The 24,533-nt window shown below is 42.3% G+C and overlaps 1 protein-coding gene across 2 annotated transcripts in view; it reads left to right on the top strand.

Annotated features, from left to right (window-relative positions):
• The window catches only part of DOK6 (docking protein 6), a 429,579-nt gene that overhangs the window by 339,448 nt on the left and 65,598 nt on the right, over positions 1–24,533 (top strand). For both annotated transcript variants that reach the window (XM_077809077.1, XM_077809078.1), the window contains exon 7: positions 10,781–10,898. In XM_077809077.1, the coding sequence (XP_077665203.1) occupies positions 10,781–10,898 (118 nt within the window). The remainder of the gene's footprint in view (positions 1–10,780; positions 10,899–24,533) is intronic.

Below are 24,533 nucleotides of genomic sequence, written 5' to 3' on the forward strand. Positions count from 1 at the left end.
CTCGCATATGGGTGTTACTCCGTGTTATATAGTACTGCATAGATGAGCTGCCTTCAGTTCCTTCTTAGTGGCCTCAGCCAGAGATTAAACCTTAGCAGTCGTCTGCATTGAGTTTACCTCAACTGTGTCCCCTTAGCTCTTTTAGTAGTTAGTTTATTACAGTTGTTCTTAGTAGTAGTTAGTAGTTTTAGTTGTAGTAGTTTAAAAAATCCTTCTTATACATAGCTTTTACATAGTTTCTCCCCTCCTGGGAGATTTTGCTTTACTGGAAAGGCATGCTGAGTTCTCCTTATTTCAAATGTTGCCTATTGTGCCTTGAGGCAATCCCGGTGAGTGATGGCACTCCCACTGCATCCACTGCCTCAGGGAATCTCATATTTTCCAAAAATGCAACTTCTGTCTACCGTACAATCTAGAGCCAGAAAAAACAGGGAGATCAAACTTTGGCTCCTCATGATGGAGAGCTCACTGTGCCCAGCCTCTAACCCAGACCAGGGGACCCCCTGTATGCCTGTCTCCAAGTAAGTCAGCTACCTGTGCCATTTCCAAGCTGCACTCCTCAAGGGAATCCAAGAGGAAGACACAAGATTCCTCTCATAAGACTTCCAAAGTTCATGCCCCGAGTTCTCTAGGGAACCTACATCCTAGAAGTTGAGGTTGCCAATGACTCTAGCCACTTTGGCTTCCATCAGTCTCTACCCAACGAGGGTGCTGGTTCCTCAGGTATTGAGGACTCAGTTAAGCCTAGAGACTCCAAACAGTCGGGCTTCCATAGACCATTGGTATCAACGAGCAGGAAGAAGAGCTCTACCTCTCCATAATCGGTACCAAAAAAGGACCATTGGGCCTCCATCTGGACTCCCCTTCGAGCACTCAAGACTCTCAGTACTATCAACTCCCTCAGCTACCATTACTTCATCTCAAGCCATGGACATGGTACCGACAACATTCTTGGTACCACAGGAGTTTAGTTTTCCCTGAGAGCTGGCTCTGTCTGAGACTCCTGACTCCCCATTGCTCATCTCCGATCTGTTCTCAGTACTGAGGACCTCCAGATCCACAGACACACATCCAGTACCAACGGTTGTATATCAAATGTCTTCTGCTACTCCAGCACTTCAAAGTGACTTGGAGGAGGAGGACTCTGAAACAGATCTTGCCTTGGTCTCTCAAATATCTGTCCATGGCTCTCCACTCTATCCCTATAGAGGGTCTTTTCCAGAGATCTCTAAGGCAGTTGATCTCATGAGACACATCCACAACCACCATCTTGCTGGTATGAGCACTCATGGATGCCTCCACCCATGCCATATGCATCATCCAGTTGGTCATACTGGGACCCTGGGTGGCCTATCATCAGCAATTCTCTAGGTCCTCAAGCAACATCTGTCACCGAGATAGACAACTTTCCTCACCATCCCTCTCCAGGAGACCAGAACCTTAGGAAGAAACCTTTGAGAAACAGGAAGCTAGGGCTGACAAAGAGCTCTCTCCACTATCTGATATCTCTTCTTCATCCCCGGATGAAGAGATCATGCCACCTCAACCATCCCTGTCTGACAATTTAAATATTTCCAGGACCTTATCAAGAGGGTTGTGGATTCTTAGCTTGAGGAGGTTAAAGAACCTCATCATAAGCTGCTTGACATCCTCCACACAGCTTCATCTGCCTGCATTGCCTTGCCTGTTAATGAGGCACTCCTGGATCCTGCAAAAATTATCTGGTACACCCTGGCCTCAATTCCACACACATTCAAGAGCATGGACAAAAAATATGTCCCCTCAAAGTACTCAGAAATCTTATTTTCTCATCTCTCTCCTAACTCCTTGATGGTCAAGGCAGTTATTGAATATGGAAGGCAGTATCACACAAAATCTATGCCCTCTGATAGAAATCATAAGCCCCTCGACCTGTTTTGTAGAAAATCATATTCCACAGCTACTTTACAATTTGGAATTGCTATCTACCAGGCATTAATGGAGAAGTACAACCAAACAAATTGTACCAACTGAACTCCTTTATTGTACATTTACCAACAGAACACATAGTAATTTCAGGCAAATATTGCAGAAAGCCAACTGCTTACCAGAATTTCTCTGCAGGCTTCTCTCAGTGCCGCTGATACTCCTGTTGATTTCAATTTCTATGGCATTAGTTATGAGGAGGGCCTCCTGGCTTCAGCTCTCAGGATTTCTAAAGGAGGACCAGAATACGACCTTTTAGAAGCCAATCGTCTAGGTAAGGGAACACCAGAATTCCTTTTCTGCGGAGGTGTGTCACTACTACTGACATGACCTCTGAAAAGACATTTGGGAGAGATGATTGGCCAAAAGGGAGAACGCTTTATTGAAAATGGTTCTGACAGACAGTAAAACATAGGTATCTTTTATGGGATGGGTGGATTGTTATATGGAAATATGCATCCTGAAGGCTGAGGGCTGAGAACAATTCCTTTGGTTCAGTGATGGAATTATTGCTACAAGTGTCACCATTTTGAATTTTTGTGTCTTCACTAAGCTGTTGAGTAGCCTTAAATCTAGGACGGGTCTCTCAACCACTGCTCTTTTTTGGAACCAGCTGACACTTCCCCCTCCCATCCAACAGCTGTATCCATTAGATTGGGGTTCCCCTCTGCTCATGGAGGCAGAGAGAACAGTCTCACTCTCAATATATATCTCTTAGGTCAATAATTTTTAATCTCCACCTTAACAGAAGCCAATATCTATTAATACTGTCTGTGCACTGATTAGTGCTCTCCAGCTAGTAAATTCTGTGTCATAGAAATGTGTTTACTGTATCAGTTACTTCCACATATCAGTGATTTTTATATTGTTTCACAGCAGGGTACATTTTGCAGTTGTTTATTCTGCTAGTAGCTATGGGAGCTGACTTTCTAGCAGGCTGACTTCATTCCTTGGAAAGGTTCCTTACTATCAAGAGCTTTAATACCCTGGGCCCGGCCCACACTGGAGCCAAGTATTCAGTATTTGTGTTTTTAGTAAGTGTGTTGTGACTATTGCAAAGTGTTCAAAGCATATTTTACAGTGATTCAAGTCTCGGTAAAACGTAAAGGTACAAGCTTCGGTCATTGCAATGATTAGCGTAATTCCCATTGATTTCAATTGGAGCAAAGAAAGAAAAGCTGAGTGTGAGAAGAGATGTTGAAATATGAGTGAATATATATACTTTATTAACAGAATAGTCCTCATATTCTGTACAAACTATTGCATTAGTCCTTCATGTTTCAGATTATGATGTGATCTATTCTGGGCATCTCTCACTGGAAAAACTGCTAGTTAAATATCCTGCCAGAGAGGGAGTGAGATGCCATAATCCTTTCTTTATAGTATAGCCAAGGAGATAAAAATTAATAGTCAATCCCCAGTCATTGATTCACTTTCCAGCTGATTATTCATTAGTGCTTCTTCATTTATATACAATATTGTCCACAGCCAGAGAAGATTACTACATATGTATGTAGTATCTTACCACATAAGATTAGGCCTAATTTTATTTTGCTCATTTTTATTTCTCCTTTATGTAGTATTAAGTAATAGGTAGTACCTGTTTGGTTGGTGTCATCATACACCTCTTCTATTCTGTTAATCTCATCTCACTGCTAGTATGAACTGTAGAAGCAGAGTTTGGGCCTATGAGCCTGAGCCTGTAGTCTAGGATTGCCGACATTCTAATAGCAGAAAACCGAACACCTCTTCTCTTAGGCCCTGGCCTCTGCCCCACCCCTTCTCTGAGGCTCACCTTCTCCCTCTCCCCCACCCTCACTCAGTTGCTCATTTTCAACAGGCTGGGGCAGAGGGTTGGGGTGCAGGAAGGGGTGAGGGCTCTGGGATGGGTCTGGGGATGAGGGGTTTGGGGTGCAGGTAGGGTTGCCAAGTTTGGTTGGATGTATTCCTGGAGGTTTCATCACATTACATAATCTTTAATTAAAGATTAATCTTTAATTCCTGGAGACTCCAGGGCAATCCTGGAGGGTTGGCAACCGTAATGTAGCCCCATCCTGTATATGTGAGCTACTCCTTAGTTGACTGTAATAGAGGCCACTGCAGGAGAAGGGATGGTGGAAGCCTTGCAATTTTCAAAGAGCTATCTGCTGTTTTGCCCCTAGTTGCAAGAGCATATTTGCAGTGCAGCGAGGAGCAGATACAGAGCCATGCAACCTTTTCCACTTCCACTGCTTTTTCCCTTTGGCCTGAGGACTGTGCCCTGTGCTAGACTAGTCTCAGGTCAGCGTGCTTGCCTCACTGGGAAGACTGAAATAGCAGGCATAAAACAGTGATAATTCAGCCAAGCAACTATGTAAATATCTTCATACTCAGTAAACCTTGATTGATGCTGATCACTGCAGATCACTCATGCATACCTCTGCCTAATGACCATGGGAGCTGCTCAGCACTTCTTCAGATTTTCTCTTTAATAAGAATTTTTTTTACAAATTGATAAACCAAAATCTGTGTTTTTCCTTATCAGGAGAGAATATAATCTATACACTGGGAAGCAACTATATTTGGGTTTCTTCTTCACAAAATTATAACATTTTTAAAAAATGAAATGCTCATTATCTGAATGTAATCTTGCCTATTGCTTACATTCATGTTGATAAGTGTTATGGTCTAGTTTATTACTCATCTCCTGCTTCCTCAAAGATATTGTGTGACCCACAAGTCCTGGTTTAGAATGAATTGTTCTGGTTTCAGGGCAGTCCAGTTTTATAGTCTTTTGGATCCCCATAGTAGCACTACACTAGTTTTATGTGTCATCTTAAAATTCCTTTGGTATGTGAATTTGTAGAGTGATTTATAGCATGCTATAATGGGATTATGCTAGAAGTGATCTCTCATTTATCTGGGAGTACCTTATTGTTGTTGTTATCATATATTGTGCATGCCAGTGAAGTTAATCTGGGCTTTGCTGCCACCACCAGGTTACAGACATTGTACAAATAAAAAATTCTACCCCCTCTTCCTTCCTCTCCAAGTTCTTCACAGAACAGAAGCACCCTTAGGGCTAGAAAGAGGGAACTCTATATAGGCTTTAACAAGGTGTGGGGGGAGGGAGGAATATACTATGTTTCTGCTGCTGGGCCTGTTGAAAACCTCCTTTGTCTGTCTGAATTAAAATAGCTATTCGGCCTCACACATCTCCATTGGTAACATTAATTTGACAAATGCTGTTATGCTTTGGTGTCCTGTTCACTCAGTATTAATCCATTTTGGAATCACTCGTTTCTTCTTGCTAGAGTCAAAAGATAATGTTCTCTCTAAACTTCTTGTTCCAGTTAAAAAAAAAAATAGAGCAGAAATGTGAACTAAGACTATCACTAGCTATTTTTAATATATATTTACAATTAGATTTTTCAGTTCAGTGAAGGGGTTTTTTTTTGTATTAGTGGGGGGGCTTGAATCCAGTATGAAATTGTCTCTGGTGACACTTGATTAACCAGAGCAGGTCTGGTGAGAATGTGAGATCAGTCAGTGGCCTCAGTCCAACTCCTTGTGGACCAATGTCCAAAACACACAAAAAACTGTTTTTATTGGCCAACTTTGGAGCAACCCCAAAAACTGAAAGGATGGGACACTGTTTAATGCTGCTGCTCATGTTTACATGCTCTTGAATAAAGAAAAGACTTTGTTCTCTAGTGCCTTCAAAGCTTTAACTTTTCTTTAGAAAAGTCAGAGGAAAATGAGAGAATCCCATGCTATACATCAAAGCTCAGAGTTAGAACATGTTTAACAGGTTACATTCTTAGAACCAAATTCAATGGCATCAGAGGGAGTAACACCACTGAAGTCAATAGAGCTCTCCCATGGGCATCAGTGGAAAATCTAGCCCTTATGCCTTATTTCAAAAAGATACACTATTAACATTTTTGAAGATGGCTTACAATGAAAAGAGTTTCCATTTCCATCCATCACAGTCCCTTCAAAATTGTAAAGAAGTCACTGGTTGTAGATGGAATTGATGTTACTTTAGATTTATTCATTATGGATAACCAACTGTGTCCACAATCCCAGAGGTCGAAATCAAGGGACGTGTCAAGTATCTGGAGAAAACAAGAGCAATGGACTACTCCATGCCAGTTTAAGAAAAGTCTTTCAAATGTGTCAGTGATATTTTTGTTGGCTGCTTTAAATCTAAGAAATGTGGGTCATTCTGATCTAGATTTATGTATTTATGCTTCCCATTTCTACTCTCTTGCCTCCAGTCTCTAATCACAATAAGCATTTCTTTCCTCAGATCATGGGGAAAGAAGGTCTGGACTATGTATTTGCAGTCCTCAACATCTCAGTGAATCTGAAAAATCTTTATAGCAAAATCATTCATGATATTTTTCACTTTTAGGGCTGTTAAATGGAAACAATAATACTGTTGTGATTATCCCACTGCTTCTGTTACTGATCATATCTTCCTTTAATACAGGGGCGGGAAAACTACGGCCCGGGGGAGGCCACATCCGGCCCATAAAATGTTTTAATCCAGCCCTCGAACTCCAGCCAGGGAGTAGGGTTGGGGGCTTGCCCCGCTCCGTGCATGCCAGGTCTCTGCGCGGCTCCCAGAAGCAGCAGCATGTCCCTCCTACATGTAGGGGCAGCCAGGGGGCTCCACACACTGCCCCCACAGCTCCCATTGGCTAGCAACCACGGCCAATGGAGTTGCAGGGATGGTGACTGGGGACGGGGCAGCACACATAGAGTCTCCTGGCTGCGCCTCTGCGTAGGAGCCAGAGGGGGGACATGCTGCTGCTTCCAGGAGCTACTTGAGGTAAATGCCACCTGGAGCCTGCACCCCGACCTCCTCCCATGCCCCACCCTCCTGCCCCAGTCCTGATCCCCCTCCCAACCTCCGAACCCCTCGGTCCCAGGCCGGAGCACCCACCTGCACCCCTAATCCCTCATCCCCAGCCCCACTCCAGAACCCACACCCCCACCTGAAGCCCTTACCCCCTCCCACACCCCAACCCCCAATTTCATGAGCATTCATGGCCTGCCATTCAATTTCCATACCCAGATGTGGCCCTCAGGCCAAAAATGTTGCCCACCCTTGCTTTAATAGGAACATATAACTAGTTATTTAATATTAAGGCTAGTTTATTTCTCAGAGCAAATCTTTTGAATGCATCTATACTGTTTCTGCCATTATGGACCTTGCAGACTTTAACATCACTGAAAACAGTAGACGTGACTCTGCCTGTCTGCCAATGATGGAAAGTTAATGGTGCTACATTGTTGAAAGCAAGAGGAGAATCAAGCCCATTATACTGTTTCTAGAAACAGGGCACCTGCAACAACCCATTAAAGGGGGTATTGATTAGTGTTGATTTACTCTGTAGGTAGTAAATAGAGCTTAATAGATACTAGACTGGTAAAATACTCTTAAAGGAAACTTAGACGTTGGATACATAAAAATTGCACTAATGTAACTATGTCAATGTAGGGGTATAGGAACTGATTAAATTGGTTAAGGAATTTGAAGGGATCAATGCTTAGAGGAAGAAGGAATGAAGGAGAAGAGAAAAACAGATTATTTGTCTGCCTTTCCACATAAAGCTGCTGTCCAATTCTCTGTCCTATTTGTAAGCCCTAATTTCTGTCTTTTCTTTGGACACATCCAGTTATCCAGGCAGAAAATTTGGGCATATTTTGATATTAACTTCCCTGTGTGTGTGTGTGTGTGTGTGTGTGTAACTGTATTGCTCTTCCTCTGACATTATTAAGTCACTCTACCTTGTTTGTTTGTTCTGAATGCAGTTCTATTCAGAAATCTAACGCAAGAATGTATTTTATTTTGCACAAGATGGGCATACTCAGCAATTACAGATGAAGGGAATAAGAACCACAGGAGATTTGCCAATAATAAGTTAACTGAAAATATTGACTGTTAAACCATTTATTTTTTTTTTCATTTTTTATAATGTAATTTAAAGGATGGATTGTATGGAATTGTATGATACTCAAAGCAAAATGGTTCTGGAAGATTGGAAGAGTCTGTGGAAAGAGCTACATGAAAGATAGTTATGAATTCACTAGCGCTGGAGTGACTATGTTAGTATTAGTATGTGCGTTAAGCCTCTGATCATGACAGTATAGACTGTTTCAGAAGCCTGAGTAGTCTTATTCTGAAGTGTGTGTTTGCACCGTTAATTCACAGTGTTGTACCTTCTCTCCTGGTAAATTTGACTCCTGGGTCCTTGTAGTGAGGCAATGACTCATCGGTGCTGTGCCTCCTGTCAGCCGTCCTGGGAATTAGCTCTGCCACCCCAGAGCGCCCTCTGCAGGCTGGTGTCTCACCTGCCACTGGCCCCCGTGTCCCTCCCGGACCCCGGTGCCCCTCTACAGGAGGGTTCTGCCCCCTGCAGTAACCCCACAGCTCTGGGTCTCCCCACCCCGGGGAACCCCCAACCCTCTATCCCCACCTCGCCTCAGTCTATGGCTATTGCCAGTCACCATCTAGCCCCCGCTCACTGGGGCGGACTGCAGTGTATAACCCATTCATTGTTGGCAAAGGTGGGTATGGACCTGCTGCCTTTGACTAGCCCCTGGGCTGCAGCCTCTGGGGAGTTGCCAGGCAGGAGCTCCCCTGCTCCTCTTGCCTTTCCCCAGCCCTGCTCAGTTGCCTGCACTCTCAGCTCCCAAACTCTGAAGCTAGAGGGAGAGTCCTGACCCTGAGGCCTTATAACAGGGCCAGGTGTGGCCTGATCGGGGCATGGGCCAGCTGTGGCTGCTTCCCCCAATCAGCCTAGCCTTTGCTCACAACCCCAGCCCTCTCCCAGGGCTGGCTTTAACCCTTTCAGGGCTGGAACGGGTGACCACCCCGCTACAGTCCTCCTTAAACATTATATTGTGTTATGAAGATTCATATATAAATGATTATATATAAATCAAAAATAATATACAGGTATAGCTTTTTTCCCCTCTCAAACTAGTTCCAAATTTTTCCTTTGGAGATACTCCTAATCTGATACATAACAAGTTTCTCAAAAGTAACCATTTATCTATCGGTTAATAGCTTCTCCCAGTCTGTTTTATCATTGCAATAATATTGTGCAAAAATGAGTGTCTAAAAATATCCACTCTATCATTGACTAGCTCTTATATTAGGCCAGAAGGTTCTCTTTAAAATAAAAAGATGAGGGGAAGTCAGGACTGTGGTTAATGAGAGCATGCCAATTAATGAGATTAGCTTTATAGACTCATTAATGCCATTAATTGGCATTACTGTCACCAATTAAAGATCCATGTTTATATTTTAAGCATAGGCCTTAAATGAAAAACTGGTGATGTGTTTTAAAGTGCTCTTTCCTTGAGTGTGATATTTCCATAAAATATGAATTGCATTCTCTTTGGTATTAACCATCTGAAAGGATATCTAGTTCAGTTCATACTATAGTAATATGAATACTGGTGACACATCTTCCTGCTTAATGCTTAATATCAGAAGATGTTTTACTTATTAAATTACAGATCCTGAGAAAAAGATGCCCTGCTGTTGCTCTCAGAACTGTGCTTTTGGGTATAATAGTGGTTCTTGCCTTTTTTGTTTTAGGGGCATTTTTTAATCTTGAGGTTTCAATGAACTTGTGTAATATTTATCTGATCTGTGACTCAACTTGTCCATTACTTACCTCTGTGTGTCTTTAGAAAGTCACTTTTAGTTAAAACCCTGGGTGCATCTCTGGGAGAATGGGCCAGATTCAAAGCTGATTCCATTGATTGGAATTGGGTAGCACTTGGCATGAATCAATAACGAATTTGGAATGTTGCTTTCAGACTAGAATTTTGTTTCTAGGTGGGTGGGTAACAAATTTCCTATTGCATAATAGGCTGCATTTTTAAGGCTTTTGTTGTTATTATTTATCACTTATCACACTAGTGCCTTGCTGCCTAGTCAGGATCAGGGCTGCCTTGTGCTAGGCAACTGTACAAACAAAGAGTAATTGTCAGATCACTTACTGCTATGTTAATTTCCAGGTAAGACTTTATAAACTTTTATTAATTTTAAGTTCTCAAGTTTTTGACTGGAATCTTTAAGTTAGAATGATCTTATAGGGAAATAAATTAGATGTCTGGGAGGAAAAGGGATTAGCTAAAATAAATTTGATCAGTTTTGATTACAATCCCCAAGAAAGGAATTGCTAAAGTCGTTTCAAATAGAGACATCTGGAATCAAAATGACTACTACACAGCGGTGTATATTGGCACTCACTAACAAAACAACTGTAGCTCTTTCTCTGAACTACTGCCTCCAGAAGAAGGTACTTCTGATACTTACATCTTAGCTCAGCCAATAAACACAAAAGTGGTTGCATTAAGTATGATACTTAGGAAGGAAAATGACAAACGCATAGAATCATAGTGTTTAAGGCCAGAAGGGACCACCAGATCATCTAGTCTGACATCCTATATATCACAGGCCACCAACACCACCCAATCACTTGCACACTAACTGCAACAACTGACATTAGACCAAAACATTACAAACATGACCACATGAACAGCTGTAGGAAAGTAGGGGCAGAAGCAGGGAAAAATGATCTAGTAAACCCCATTATTTAGGAATACCTATGATTTTTTTCCCCTGAATACTAGCAACCCATTTCTAGTATTGATGCTCTTCACAGAAGGTAAATCATAACATACAAACTGTGATGATTCAGTAAAATGTACATTCTAATGATGGCTCTTTTCTAGTTTTAAACACTGAAATGTACATGTCAAATGGGTTGGTGAATGATTTGCCACTTATGTTTGCTTTGTCTTTTAGCTCCAGACCAGTCTGAGTGAACCAATGACATTATCCAAGTCAATCTCACTTCCCCGTAGCGCATACTGGCATCACATCACCCGACAGAACAGCGTTGGAGAAATCTACAGTTTACAAGGCAAGTAGCTTTAAAAATGAAATGACATGTTCATTAGTTTCCCTCACATTGATCAGAATTCATGCTTATCATTTGCATTGGTTGTTTTCCCTTCATTTCAATTTATCAACTGTCACCAACTATAGAGGAACTCCTGAGATTTGCAATACAATTTTTTTTAGTTATTTTTTGATAAACTAACGGTGAAAATTACTTCCAGAATCACCATGCATCAGTCAATTTGGCAATGGAATTTGAATAAAACACTGTACAATGTAACTTATAAGTACCTAAAGAGTGTCTGGCATCTGGATCCGTTTCATAGTGTGTTCTGCAGAGAGCTTTTCTTGCATCTCCTTTTCCTAATAAGATAGAGTATGAGGAGGCCCAAATGATATTCACCCAAGAGTTCTGAAGGAACTCAAATATTAGATTGCAGAACTATTAACTGTGGTATGTAACTGATTGCTTAAATTAACCTGTGTTCCAGATGACTGGAGGGAGGGCTAATGTAATGCCTATCTTTAAAAAAAGCTCCAGGGATGATCCTGACAATTGCAAGCTGATGAGCCTAACTTCAGGACCAGGCAAACTGGTAGAAACTATAGTAAAGAAAAGTATTTTCACATACATAGAAGCACACGATATGTTGGGGAAGAGTCAACATGGCTTTTGTAAAGGGAAATCATGCCTCACCAATGTATCAGAATTCTTTGAGGATGTCAACAAACATGTGGAGAAGGGTAATCCAGTGGATATAGTATACTTGGACCTTCAGAAAGCCTTTGACAATGTCCCTCACCAAAGGCTCTTAAGCAAAGTAGGCAGTCGTGGAACACGTAACTGGTTAAAAGATAGGAAACAAAGGGTAGAAATAAATGGTCAGTTTTTAGAAAGGAGAGCGGTAAACAGCAGGATCTCCCCAGAGATCTGTACTGGAACCAGAGCTGTTCAACATATTCATAGATGATCTAGAAAAAGGGGCAAACTGTGAGGTGGCAAAGTTTTCAGATAATACAAAATTACTCAATATAGTTAAGTCCAGGGCTGACTGAAAAGAGTTAAAAGGGATTTCACAAAACTGGGTGACTTTGCAACAAAGTCGCAGATGAAGTTCAATGTTGATAAATGCAAAGTAATGCACACTGGAAAATATAAGCCTGACTATACATACAAAATGATGGGGTCTAAATTAGCTGTTACCACTCAAGAAAGAGATCTTGGAGTCATTGTGGATAGTTCTCTGAAAACATCTGCTCAGTGTGCACTGACAGTCAAAATGCTAACAGAATGTTAGGAACCATTGATAGATAATAAGACAGAAAATATTATAAAACCACTATGTAAACCCATGGTACACCCACATCTTGAACACTGTGTGCCGTTCTGGTCACCCCATTTAAGAAAAGTTATATTAGAACTGGAAAAAGTACAGAATCATAGAATACCAGGGTTGGAAGGGACTTCAGGAGGTCATCTAGTCCAACCCCCTGCTCAAAGCAGGACCAATCCCCAGTTTTTGCCCCAGATCCCGAGTGGCCCCCTCAAGGATTGAACTCACAACCCTGGGTTTAGCAGGCCAATGCTCAAACCACTGAGCTATCCATCCCCCCAGAGAAGGGCAATAAAAATGATTAGGGGCATAGAACAACTTTCATATGAGGAGAGTTAAAAAGATAGGGTCTGTTCATCTTAGAAAAGAGATGATTGATGGGGGGATATGATAGAAGTCTGTAAAAACATGGTGTGGAGAAAGTGAATAAGGAAGTATTATTTACTCCTTTAGATAACACAAGAACCAATGGTCATCCAATGAAATTAAGAGGCAGCAGGTTTAGAATAATAGAAGATTAGGTTTGGAAGAGACCTCAGGAGGTCATCTAGTCCAACCCCTTGCTCAAAGCAGGACCAACCCCAACTAAATCATCCCAGCCAGGGCTTTGTCAAGCCAGGCCTTAAAAACCTCTAAGGATGGAGATTCCATCACCTCCCTAGGTAACCCATTCCAGTGCTTCACAACCCTTCTAGTGAAATAGTTTTTCCTAATATCCAACCTAGACCTCTCCCACTGCAACTTGAGAGCATTGTTTAAAATAAACATAAGGAAGTACTCCTTCCCACAATGCAGTCAACCTGTGGAACTTGTTGCCAGGGGAATGTTGTGAATGCCAAAAGCATAACTGGGTTCAAAAAAATAATTAGATGAGTTCATGGAGGATAGGTACATCCATGGCTACTAGCCAAGATAGTCAGGGATGCAACCCCATACTCTGGCTATCCCTAAACCTCTGACTGCCAGAAGCTGGGAGTGGATGACAGGGGATGGATCACCACATAATTTCCCTGTTCTGTTCATTCCCTTTGAAGCCTCTGCATGGGCTACTGTCAGAAGACAAGATACTGAGCTAGATGAACCACTGATCAGACCCAGTATGTCCATTCTTATGTTCCTATGTATTCTGGAAGCTAGTTTCAGGGTGTCTGATTAAATCTGCATAAAACTGATGTATGAGTTTCAAGTCTAAAATTAAAATCCTTAGAACAGGGGTGGGCAAACTTTTTGGCCTGAGGGCTACATCGGGGTGCAAAACTGTATGGAGAGCTGGGTAGGGAAGGCTGTGCCTCCCCAAACAGCCTGGCCTCTGCCCCCTATTTGCTCCCTCCCACTTCCCGCCCCCTGACTACCCCCGTCAGGACTCGCGACCCATCCAACTCCATCCTGCTCCTTGTCCCCTGACTGCCCCCTCCCAGGACCCCTGCCCCTAACTGCCCCCCGGGACCCCACCCCCATCTAACCCCCCCGCCCCGCTCCCCCTCCCCTGACTGCCCTACCCAGAACCTCTGCCCTATCCAACCACCTCCTGTTCCCCATCTCCTGACCGCCCCAAACCTCTACCCCATCCAACCGCCCCCTGCTCCTTGTCCCCTGACCACTGCCTCCCGGGACTCCCTCCCCTAACTGCCCCCCAAGACCCCACCCCCTCTCAAACCCCCCCGCTCCCCATCCCCTGACTGCCCCCCCAAACCTCTGCCCCATCCAACCCCCCCCCATTCCCCCTCCCCTGACCACCACCCCCAGAACCTCCACCCCATCCAACTGCTCCCTGTCCCCTGACTGCCTCCTGGGACTCCCTACCCCTTATCCAACCCCCTGGCCCCGGCCCCTTACCATGCTGGTCAGAGCAGCATGTCTGGCCGCCGTGCCACCTGGCCAGAGCCAGACACGCTGCCGCGCTGCCCTGCATGAGCGTACAGCCCCGCCGAGTGAACGGCGGCTTGGTTACGGGGGATGGGGAACAGCGGGGAGGGGCTGGGGACTAGCCTCCTGGGCCAGGAGCTCAGGGACTGGGCAGGATGGTCCTGTGGGCTGGATGTGGCCCGCGAGCCATAGTTTGCCCACCTCTGCCTTAGAATATCAGTGATTTTTGGTGAATATGCTTATAACTAGAGACAAATGTTCTGCCCTTGGCTTGACTAAATAGGGGCCTGATTCTGAGACACGATGAGGAAGGCAGTGTATTTTAGTGGTTAGGACCTGTACTGGGACTGCAGGGACCTGAGTTCTATTGCAGCTGTGCCAATGACCTGCTGTGTGAGACCTGGAGCAAGTCTATGTATCTCTTTGTGCTTCTGGTTCTTCTCATGCCTTTTGTCTTGTGTATTTAGATAGATCCTCCTCAAAGAGGTTACAGTCTCTTATTATGTGTTTGAACAACATCTAGAACAGTTGGGCCTTCATTTTGTTTGAGACTTCCAAGTGCTACAATAACAAAAATTATTAATAATGATGAATAATGCCAAAGATGAGTAACTTCCCTTTAAGTTAAGTGGAGAGGCAGGTGATTTGCCCTTCAATGGTACAGGCTCTTTATGTATTTTAAAATTTAACACATAAATAAGAATAATGTTTTCATTCAAACTGAAAAATAAAACAAAAATCTACATGCTATCTATCCCTTTGTGTAATTTGACCAGGGTTTAACAGTTTTACCTGGCTTATCTCTTAATGAGATATGTGCATGTGCAGTATCAATTTACAGCCAGAGGTAGAGGTTAGATATTGCAAGGTGGCTGAAATATCTTGCCTGAGAAAATATTTTACACTTTTTCATGAAAACTGGTGCAGTGCAGTGCCTTGATGAAAGACCTGGGCTGTTTTGTTTTGTTTTTTAAATCATCATATAAATTAAACCCAGCAGGTGGGAAGCTCCTGCAAAGATCGCAGAAGAGAAAACATCTGTACCCTAAAGCGTGTGTTTGTAAGTCCTGAATTCAACCCATAATGTAAGCATTATTAACAGGATAAAACATTTTTTTCTTTTCTTGCCTTATCAAAGAAGGGCAAGTAAAGCAGAATAACTTTCTAATCAGTCAGTTGATGCAACTTCTGAGTTTTGTATTAGAGACTCATTCCTGGTTTAGAAAATATCGCAGGACTTCATGGCTAAAAGTTTATAGACAACAAAGATGTCATAGATGTCCTACAAACACATGCAAATATAGAGGTTACTACATAGACGTAGCAAAGGTGGGTGTTTTATATTTACAGCATTCTTCACATGACAGGGTAATTCTGTGCAAATCTTGAAAAACAAAACAAAATTAATTGTGACCAATAACAGGATGGTGTTTAACAGCCAGTATCTTTCTGAGTGTTTTTTGTCTGTTTACCTGGCCATCTGGACATTCACATCATTGTGCTAACCAAAAGGTATTGTGGAGTTGATTGTGAAAAAGATCTTAATAATGTATTGCTTGGATGACCTTCACCATATTGTAGATATTTCATTATATTCGTATAGTAATAAATATAAATAAAATGTATACGCATTCAGATATTACAGCTCTTCTCGTTATGTTCAGTTATGTTTTGGGGGGAAATCTTTTACAATATTAGCTATTTTTGACAGGACAATGTTATGGTGTTTGTCTTGTGAGACAAATATATGAGACATTGACAGTGAGACAATTTTATGGAACATTGTGCCATATCTTGTGTTTCTGAAACAGCAGCTTTGCTAGTATAGGATTAGTGTAACAAAAATGTAGGAAATAAGGCTAGGTATATGGAATATAATAATAATATGCATAACTGGTTTCACAGGAGAAAATATTTTAAAATATGGTATACCAGTATATCTATCTTTAAAACTGCAGAAATTCTACTTTATGAAAAATTGTAGATTTTTGTATTCCACTAAAACATGATAGACATATTTTAGAACTTGCCTATCTGTAGTAAGATGAATAGACAAGGGTTAGTATGTAACACTGACCACTTTGTTTGGAACAAAAACCATTTTAAAAATGTTGAAATTTGCCACAAAATAGAAATTTGACTCTCTAATTTCCATTCCCTTTGCACCAGCTCATACGGAAACTTTCTTTTCTTCATAATTTTGTTTCAAAGAATTCTTGAAGCCAGACCAGCCTGTAAAATATAAATGCAAAGGTCCTCAATCTAGCTAATGTGTAAGAACTCTTTAAGAATATTAGCCTTAGGGTCAACTTACACTCAGGAGGAGTAGGTCTGTATTATGATGCACAGATATAAATAAAAGACCCCAATCTATACCTATTGCCTTTCAAATTATAGTGGCTGTTTCTAAAGTTAGCATGTTAATAATCCAGCTCAGACCTTCCATTAAAATCTAGACATAAAATTTCATGTTTACAACATTTTAACATAACACAATTAAAGCAAACAGCAAAGAAAGAAAAAAAACCACTTAACTTTTTCTCACCATATGCTGATTTGGAATACGTACAGTAGTGAGACTCAGATTCACGTATACTTTTTCACAAATAGGGAGTGTTATTCATTTCTATAGAAAATGTAAGGCACAAAAAAACCAAGAGCTGATAGCACAGCAGAACAGCAGGTTTTGACCGCTTTACTCATGGAAGTAAATATGCCCAACTTGCAGCCTTTGTAGTTAGGATGGGGAGAATGCTGATCTACCAGTTGGCTATTGCTACTACCTAATATTAAGGTGGAAACTAGAAGTGTGCCCAGTTGTGAATTCACATAACCCATTGAGGTTCAGATATTATCCCTGAAATCTCTTCTGCTTGCTTCGTCCAAGCAACCAACATCACATATATCTTATCTGGTTTGGAATCTCAGCCATTTAGCCCTAATCCATGTACCAAGTTCACCCGTACACCAAGTAATGCAATTGATTGTTTGGGCAGATACTGATGAGGCGGAGACAGAAAGCTGTGTGTCAACAACATACTGGTGACAGTGTATAGCCCATGCCTTCTCACTAACCCCCAATGGCTACTTTTAATCAGAGGGATGATAAAATGGAACTGTGGGTTGAGAAAATGCTACTTCGGTGTCTAAGTTGATATTTGGTGCCTAGATACTGTGATGTTTGATACTTTAAAAATGTGAATATAATAAATAAATAGGCTTACTGCAGGGTGCTCTTTGTTTGTCTTGTTCATTGCATTCAGTTTCTTTTTCATTGGTCTACAAGGTAAATTACTCAAAAGAAATTATTTAAAAATACATGCAGATAGGATTCAGCTCTGTAAATGGGAATGGTTTGGGATTTATTCACTTTTTAATTTGTACTAATTATCATCACTTCTATCAAATCCCCTGTCATGGCTGGTGAAATGGATAAACAAGAAATCTTGAGGTGGTGTCAGCAAAGGTTATGTTCTACTGCATGTAGTCATCCTATTCATATGCATGTATCATTTTTATATCTGAAGTTATGAGCATTGGCTCGACTCTTGTATTTAAAGTGTTTGCGGTAGGAAGCGCATAAGGTATATTTGGTCAACATAGTGTGAAAGGGTTATTCAAGTAATTGGGAGTACTCAGCTAACAATGGACCTTGAGAGACACCAATCCACATCTGAGCTTTCCTGGGAACATTCAAACTAACATGTAAACAATGGCGTCGGCCTGAAAAAAGCTGAATCATTCATAGACATGTGACTTGCCCAGGTGACCACAAAACTCCATCTTGTGGAGGGGATTTTACACAGGAGAGGAGAGAGGTTTCCACCCACAAGAGAAAAACTATACAAGCCCCTGGAAACCCCTCCATTTTGTCTTAAGCTGGCTCAAAAGATAGCCTCTCCACCAAAGGGATGCCTGAAAGGGATTGCTGGACCCAGACTAGGAGGAAGTCTAGTCAGTAAAATAAGCTTATTGGAACATCTCTGAGAGTGAGATTTACCCGCATTTAGTTTCCTATTGTATTAGGCTTAGACTTGCATGTTTTGTTTTATTTTGCTTGGTAACTTACTTTGTTCTGTCTGTTATTACTTGGAACCACTTAAATCCTACTTTTTTATATTAAATAAAATCACTTTTACTTATTAATTAACCCAGAGCAAATATTAATATCTGGGGAAGCAAACAGCTGTGCATATCTCTCTGTCAGTGTTATAGAGGGTGAACAGTTTGTGAGTTTACCCTGTATAAGCTTTATACAGAGTAAAATGGATTTATTTGGGGTTTTGATCCCATTGGGAAGTGGGTATCTGGGTGTTGGAGAAAGGAGCACTTCTTAAGCTGTTTTCAGTTAAACCTGCAGCTTTTTGGGGATGTGGTTGAGACTTGGGTCTGTGTGTGTAGCAGGCTAACGTGTCTGGCACAACCAGGCAGGGCACTGAAGTCCCAAGGTGCCAGGGTAAATGGGCTTAGAGGTAGTCTCAGCACATCAGGTGGTAGCCCCAAGGGGGTTTCTGTGACCTAATCCCTCACAGTTTTCCTGATCGTTAACTCAAGAGACAGAGAATTCACATGGCTCCTGCACCCCAGAGAGAGACAGGAGACTGAATCCCCAGGAGGCCTTCATGACTTGTAAGACACAGATATCCCTTTGGGAATATAAGGAATAGAGTGAGACTCCAGCTTTATCTTTAACTGTAGGAGAAAAAGAAACCAAGTGTCATAAATATAAAGGGAAGGGTAAACCCCTTTAAAATCCCTCCTGGTCAGAGGAAAACTCCTCTCACTTGTAAAGGGGTAAGAAGCTAAAGGTAACCTTGCTGGCACCTGACCAAAATGACCAATGAGGAGACAAGATACTTTCAAAAGCTGGGAGGAGGGAGAGAATCAAAGGGTCTGTGGGTCTGTCTTTATGCTGCCTTTGCCGGGGATAGACCAGGAATAGAGTCTTAGAACTTTTAGTAAGTAATCTAGCTAGGTACGTGTTAGATTATGATTTCTTTAAATGGCTGAGAAAAGAATTGTGCTGAATAGAATAACTATTTCTGTCTGTGTATCTTTTTTGTAACTTAAGGTTTTGCCTAGACGGATTCTCTATGTTTTGAATCTAATTACCCTGTAAGGTATCTACTATCCTGATTTTACAGAGGGGATTTCTTTACTTCTATTTACTCCTATTTCTATTAAAAATCTTCTTGTAAGAAAACTGAATGCTTTTTCATTGTTCTCAGATCCAAGGGTTTGGGTCTGTGGTCACCTATGCAAATTGGTGAGGCTTTTTATCCAACATTTCCCAGGAAAGGGGGAGGTGCAAGTGTTGGGAGGATTGTTCATTGTTCTTAAGATCCAAGGGTCTGGGTCTGTAGTCACCTAAGCAAATTGGTGAGGCTTTTTACCAAACCTTGTCCAGGAAGTGGGGTGCAAGGTTTTGGGAAGTATTTGGGGGGAAAGACGTTTCCAAACAGCTCTTCCCCAGTAACCAGTATTTGTTTGGTGGTGGTAGCGGCCAATCCAAGGACAAAGGGTGGAATATTTTGTACCTTGGGGAATTTTTTGACCTAAGCTGGTAAAGATAAGTTTAGGAGGTTTTCATGCAGTTCCCCACATCTGTACCCTAGCGTTCAGAGTGGGGGAGGAACCTTGACACCAAGTGATTTGGTCTCTCAGATGGGACCTAGCCAGACTGGACAGTAAAAAACTGGCAAGGAGAATGGGGGGGGGAGAGAAACAGCCTTGAACAAAGACGGTGTCTTGCTAGATTTAAACTTCTAGTTGCATGTTTTCATGATCATTTGCTTGTAACCATGTCTACCATATCTCTTTTACTTGGTATAATTTAATCCTTGCTCTTTGGTTAATAAACTTTCATTATAAATCATCAGTGCTGTGTAAATTCAATAAAGTGTGCACTTCTAGAAAGCTAACAGGTTGGAATGTTTTACTGTCTCTGTAAAGACAATGAACCTCACACTTACTCTGTGAGGGTCCAGAGAGAGAGGGACTGGTCCTTGCATTAGGATGATTGTGGGGTGAATTTGAGACTTGTGGGCTGCTGGCAGGCTGTTTGGGTTAGAGCTCTGGACCACGAATGTACAGTCATAAGACTCCAGGGTTACAAGACAGATGCTCTTGAATCCCTTATTGCCTGGGCTGAACCCCAGACTGTCACAGTTTGCTAACACGAATGTTAGCCAGGATTTCTCAGCAGATATTCTACTATTAACAGTAGCACAAGGTGTGGCCATTGATGCTAACAGGTTTAAAGGCCGATGTTATTGTATTGCAGCCCTTCTCTATGTGGGTTTCTCTATAAAAAACAGCTGATTTTTTATCCTGATTTTTTCTTAATCCAAGCTGCAGTGTGATCAATAATAGTTTGGTAAAGAACAAGTCTCATATGTTGGAATTTATTTTCTGTGGGGAGAGAAACTAAGTAATTTTAAGCAACATAAGTTAATAGCCAACAGAAGTCTTGTAGGAATTAATTTATAGTTTGCTCACTTCATTTGGTTTGCTAACTGCTGGGCACAAAAATGTTTTCTCCCACCTTCAGGTGTTACACTAATTAATGGTAAGCCTGGGTGTTTTCTCCATCTGTTTTGTACTAATATATTAAATATTAGTTTTAGAGGTGACAACTGGACATCTCAACAGTAGAGTACATGTTAGCTCCAATTCAGATTGCGAGTGACCTGAACAAGAATTCAAATCTACTTCTGAGGGAGTTGGAGATTTTATCAACAGAAGCCATATTTTCCAAGACTGTATATTTTCTCTGGTTCTGAGTATTGTGCATTTTCACCAAATCATAGAATCATAGAATATCAGGGTTGGAAGGGACCTCAGGAGGTCATCTAGTCCAACCCCCTGCTCAAAGCAGGACCAATCCCCAACTAAATCATCCCAGCCAGGGCTTTGTCAAGCCTGACCTTAAAAATATCTAAGGAAGGAGATTCCACCACCTCCCTAGGTAACACATTCCAGTGTTTCACCACCCTCCTCGTGAAAAAGTATTTCCTAATATCCCACCTAAATCTCCCCCACTGCAACTTGAGACCATTACTCCTTGTTCTGTCATCAGCTACCACTGAGAACAGTCTAGATCCATCCTCTTTGGAACCCCCTTTCAGGTAGTTGAAAGCAGCTATCAAATCCCCCCTCATTCTTCTCTTCCCAGTTCCCAGTTCCCTCAGCCTCTCCTCATAAGTCATGTGTTCCACTCCCCTCATCATTTTTGTTGCCCTCCGCTGGACTCTTTCCAATTTTTCCACATCCTTCTTGTAGTGTGGGGCCCAAAACTGGACACAGTACTCCAGATGAGGCCTCACCGATGTCGAATAGAGGGGAACAATCACGTCCCTCAATCTGCTGGCAATGCCCCTACTTAAACATCCCAAAATGCCATTGGCCTTCTTGGCAACAAGGGCACACTGTTGACTCATATCCAGCTTCTCGTCCACTGTAACCCCTAGGTCCTTTTCTGCAGAACTGCTGCCGAGCCATTCGGTCCCTAGTCTGTAGCGGTGCATGGGATTCTTCCATCCTAAGTGCAGGACTCTGCACTTGTCCTTGTTGAACCTCATCAGATTTCTTTTGGCCCAATCCTCCAATTTGTCTAGGTCCCTCTGTATCCTATCCCTACCCTCCAGCGTATCTACCTCTCCTCCCAGTTTAGTGTCATCTGCAAACTTGCTGATGGTGCAAACACCATCCTCCAGATCATTTATGAAGAGATTGAATAAAACCGGCCCCAGGACCGACCCTTGGGGCACTCCACTTGATACCGTCTGCCAACTCGACATGGAGCCATTGATCACTACCCGTTGAGCCCAACAATCTAGCCAACTTTCTATCCTCCTTATTGTCCATTCATCCAGTCCATACTTCTTTAACTTGCTGGCGAGAAATGTGTTTTCCAGCCACACAGCGCATTTGATCCAGTTCCCTCAAAAGCAAAGGGCAAGTTAATTGGTTAATACCTGGATGAAAATAAGTAAAATGCTTCATATAGGTTGTCAGGCTTCCTTCCTCACTCTGAACTTCAGGGTACAGATGTGGGGACCTGCATGACAGACACCCTAAGCTTATTTTTACTGGCTTAGGTTAAAAACTTTCCCAAGGCACAAATTTCGCCTTCTCCTTGAACAGTATGCTGCCACCACCAAGTGATTTAGACAAAGAACAGGGAAAGGACCACTTGGAGTTCCTATTTCCCCAAAATATTCCCCCCCCCCCAAGACCTTACACCCCCTTTCCTGGGGAGGCTTGAGAATAAATAAGATGAGCACAAACCAGCCTTGGATTTTTAAGACCCAAAAAAACCCAGTCAGATTCTTAAAAAACAGAACTTTATTAGAAGAACAAAAAAAGATGAGAACAACTCTGTAAGATCAGAATGGAAGATAATCTTACAGGCAGTCAGATTCAAAACATAGAGAATCCCTCTTGGCAAAACCTTAAGTTACAAAAAGACACAAAAACAGGAATACACATTTCCTCAGCACAGTGAATTTCACAAGCCAAAACAAAGAAAACCTAATGCATTTTCTAGCTAGATTACTTACTAACTTTACCGGAGTTGGAGGGCTTGCATCCTTGATCTGTTCCCGGCAGAGGTATCACACAGACAGACAAAAGCCTTTTTTTCCCCCCTCCAGATTTTAAAGTATCTTGTCCCCTCATTGGTCATTTTGGGTCAGGTGCCAGCCAGGTTACCCAAGCGTCTTAACCCTTTACAGGTAAAAAGACTTTACCTCTAGCCAGAAGGGATTTTATAGCACTGTATACAGACAGGTGGTTACCTTTCCCTTTATATTTATGACATAGGTGTAATAGCAAAGAGTGTGCCTGCTAAAAATGCGTTCTTTGCTATTATTCTGGGATTGCTTACACCTGTTTTGCAAAGTCACTATAATTCAAGATGAGCAACAGGTTCTGAACTTTTTTTTAATAGCAGAACATAACTGACAGCACAGATGTCTTTCATTTAAAAATTGTCATATATCCTGTTTAAACATATAGTTTAAGTTAACATTTTGACTGAAATTTTGCACTGAACTGAAATTTAGTATCATAGATTTTTCCAGGGACTGAGGTGAGGCTGACTGGCCTGTAGTTCGCAGGATCCTCCTTCTTCCCTTTTTTGAAGATGGGCACTACATTAGCCTTTTTCCAGTCATCCGGGACTTCCCCCGATCACCATGAGTTTTCAAAGATAATGGCCAATGGCTCTGCAATCACATCCGCCAATTCCTTTAGCACTCTCGGATGCAACACATCTGGCCTCATGGACTTGTGCACGTCCAGCTTTTCTAAATAGTCCTGAACCACTTCTTTCTCCACAGAGGGATGGTCACCTCCTCCCCATGCTGTGCTGCCCAGTGCAGTAATCTGAGAGCTGACCTTGTTCGTGAAGACAGAGGCAAAAAAAGCTTTGAGTACATTAGCTTTTTTCACATCCTCTGTCACTAGGTTGCCTCCCTCATTCAGTAAGGGGCCCACACTTTCCTTGACTTTCTTCTTGTTGCTAACATACCTGAAGAAACCCTTCTTGTTACTCTTAACATCTCTTGCTAGCTGCAACTCCAGGTGTGATTTGGCCTTCCTGATTTCACTCCTGCATGCCCGAGCAATATTTTTATACTCATCCCTGGTCATTTGTCCAATCTTCCACTTCTTGTAAGCTTCTTTTTTTATTTAAGATCAGCAAGGATTTCACTGTTAAGCCAAGCTGGTCGCCTGCCATATTTACTATTCTTTCTACACATTGGGATGGTTTGTCCCTGTAACCTCAATAAGGATTCTTTAAAATACAGCCAGCTCTCCTGGACTCCTTTCCCCCTCACGTTATTCTCCCAGGGGATCCTGCCCATCAGTTCCCTGAGGGAGTCAAAGTCTGCTTTTCTGAAGTCCAGGGTCCGTATTCTGCTGCTTTCCTTTCTTCCTTGTGTCAGGATCCTGAACTCGACTATCTCATGGTCACTGCCTCCCAGGTTCCCATCCACTTTTGCTTCCCCTGCTAATTCTTCCCGGTTTGTGAGCAGCAGGTCAAGAAGAGCTCTGCCCCTAGTTGGTTCCTCCAGTACTTGCACCAGGAAATTGTCCCCTACATTTTCCAAAAACTTCCTGGATTGTCTGTGCACCACTGTATTGCTCTCCCAGCAGATATCAGGGTGATTGAAGTCTCCCATGAGAACCAGGGCGTACGATCTAGTAACTTCTGCGAGTTGCCGGAAGAAAGCCTTGTCCACCTCATCCCCCTGGTCCAGTGGTCTATAGCAGACTCCCAGCACGACATCACCCTTGTTGCTCACACTTCTAAACTTAATCCAGAGACTCTCAGGTTTTTCTGCAGTTTCATACTTGAGCTCTGAGCAGTCATACTGCTCCCTTACATACAGTGCAACTCCCCCACCTTTTCTGCCCTGCCTGTCCTTCCTGAACAGCTTATATCCATCCAT

This window comes from Eretmochelys imbricata, chromosome 2 (genome assembly GCF_965152235.1).
Source record: "Eretmochelys imbricata isolate rEreImb1 chromosome 2, rEreImb1.hap1, whole genome shotgun sequence".
In the NCBI taxonomy this organism is placed as follows: Eukaryota; Metazoa; Chordata; order Testudines; family Cheloniidae; genus Eretmochelys; species Eretmochelys imbricata.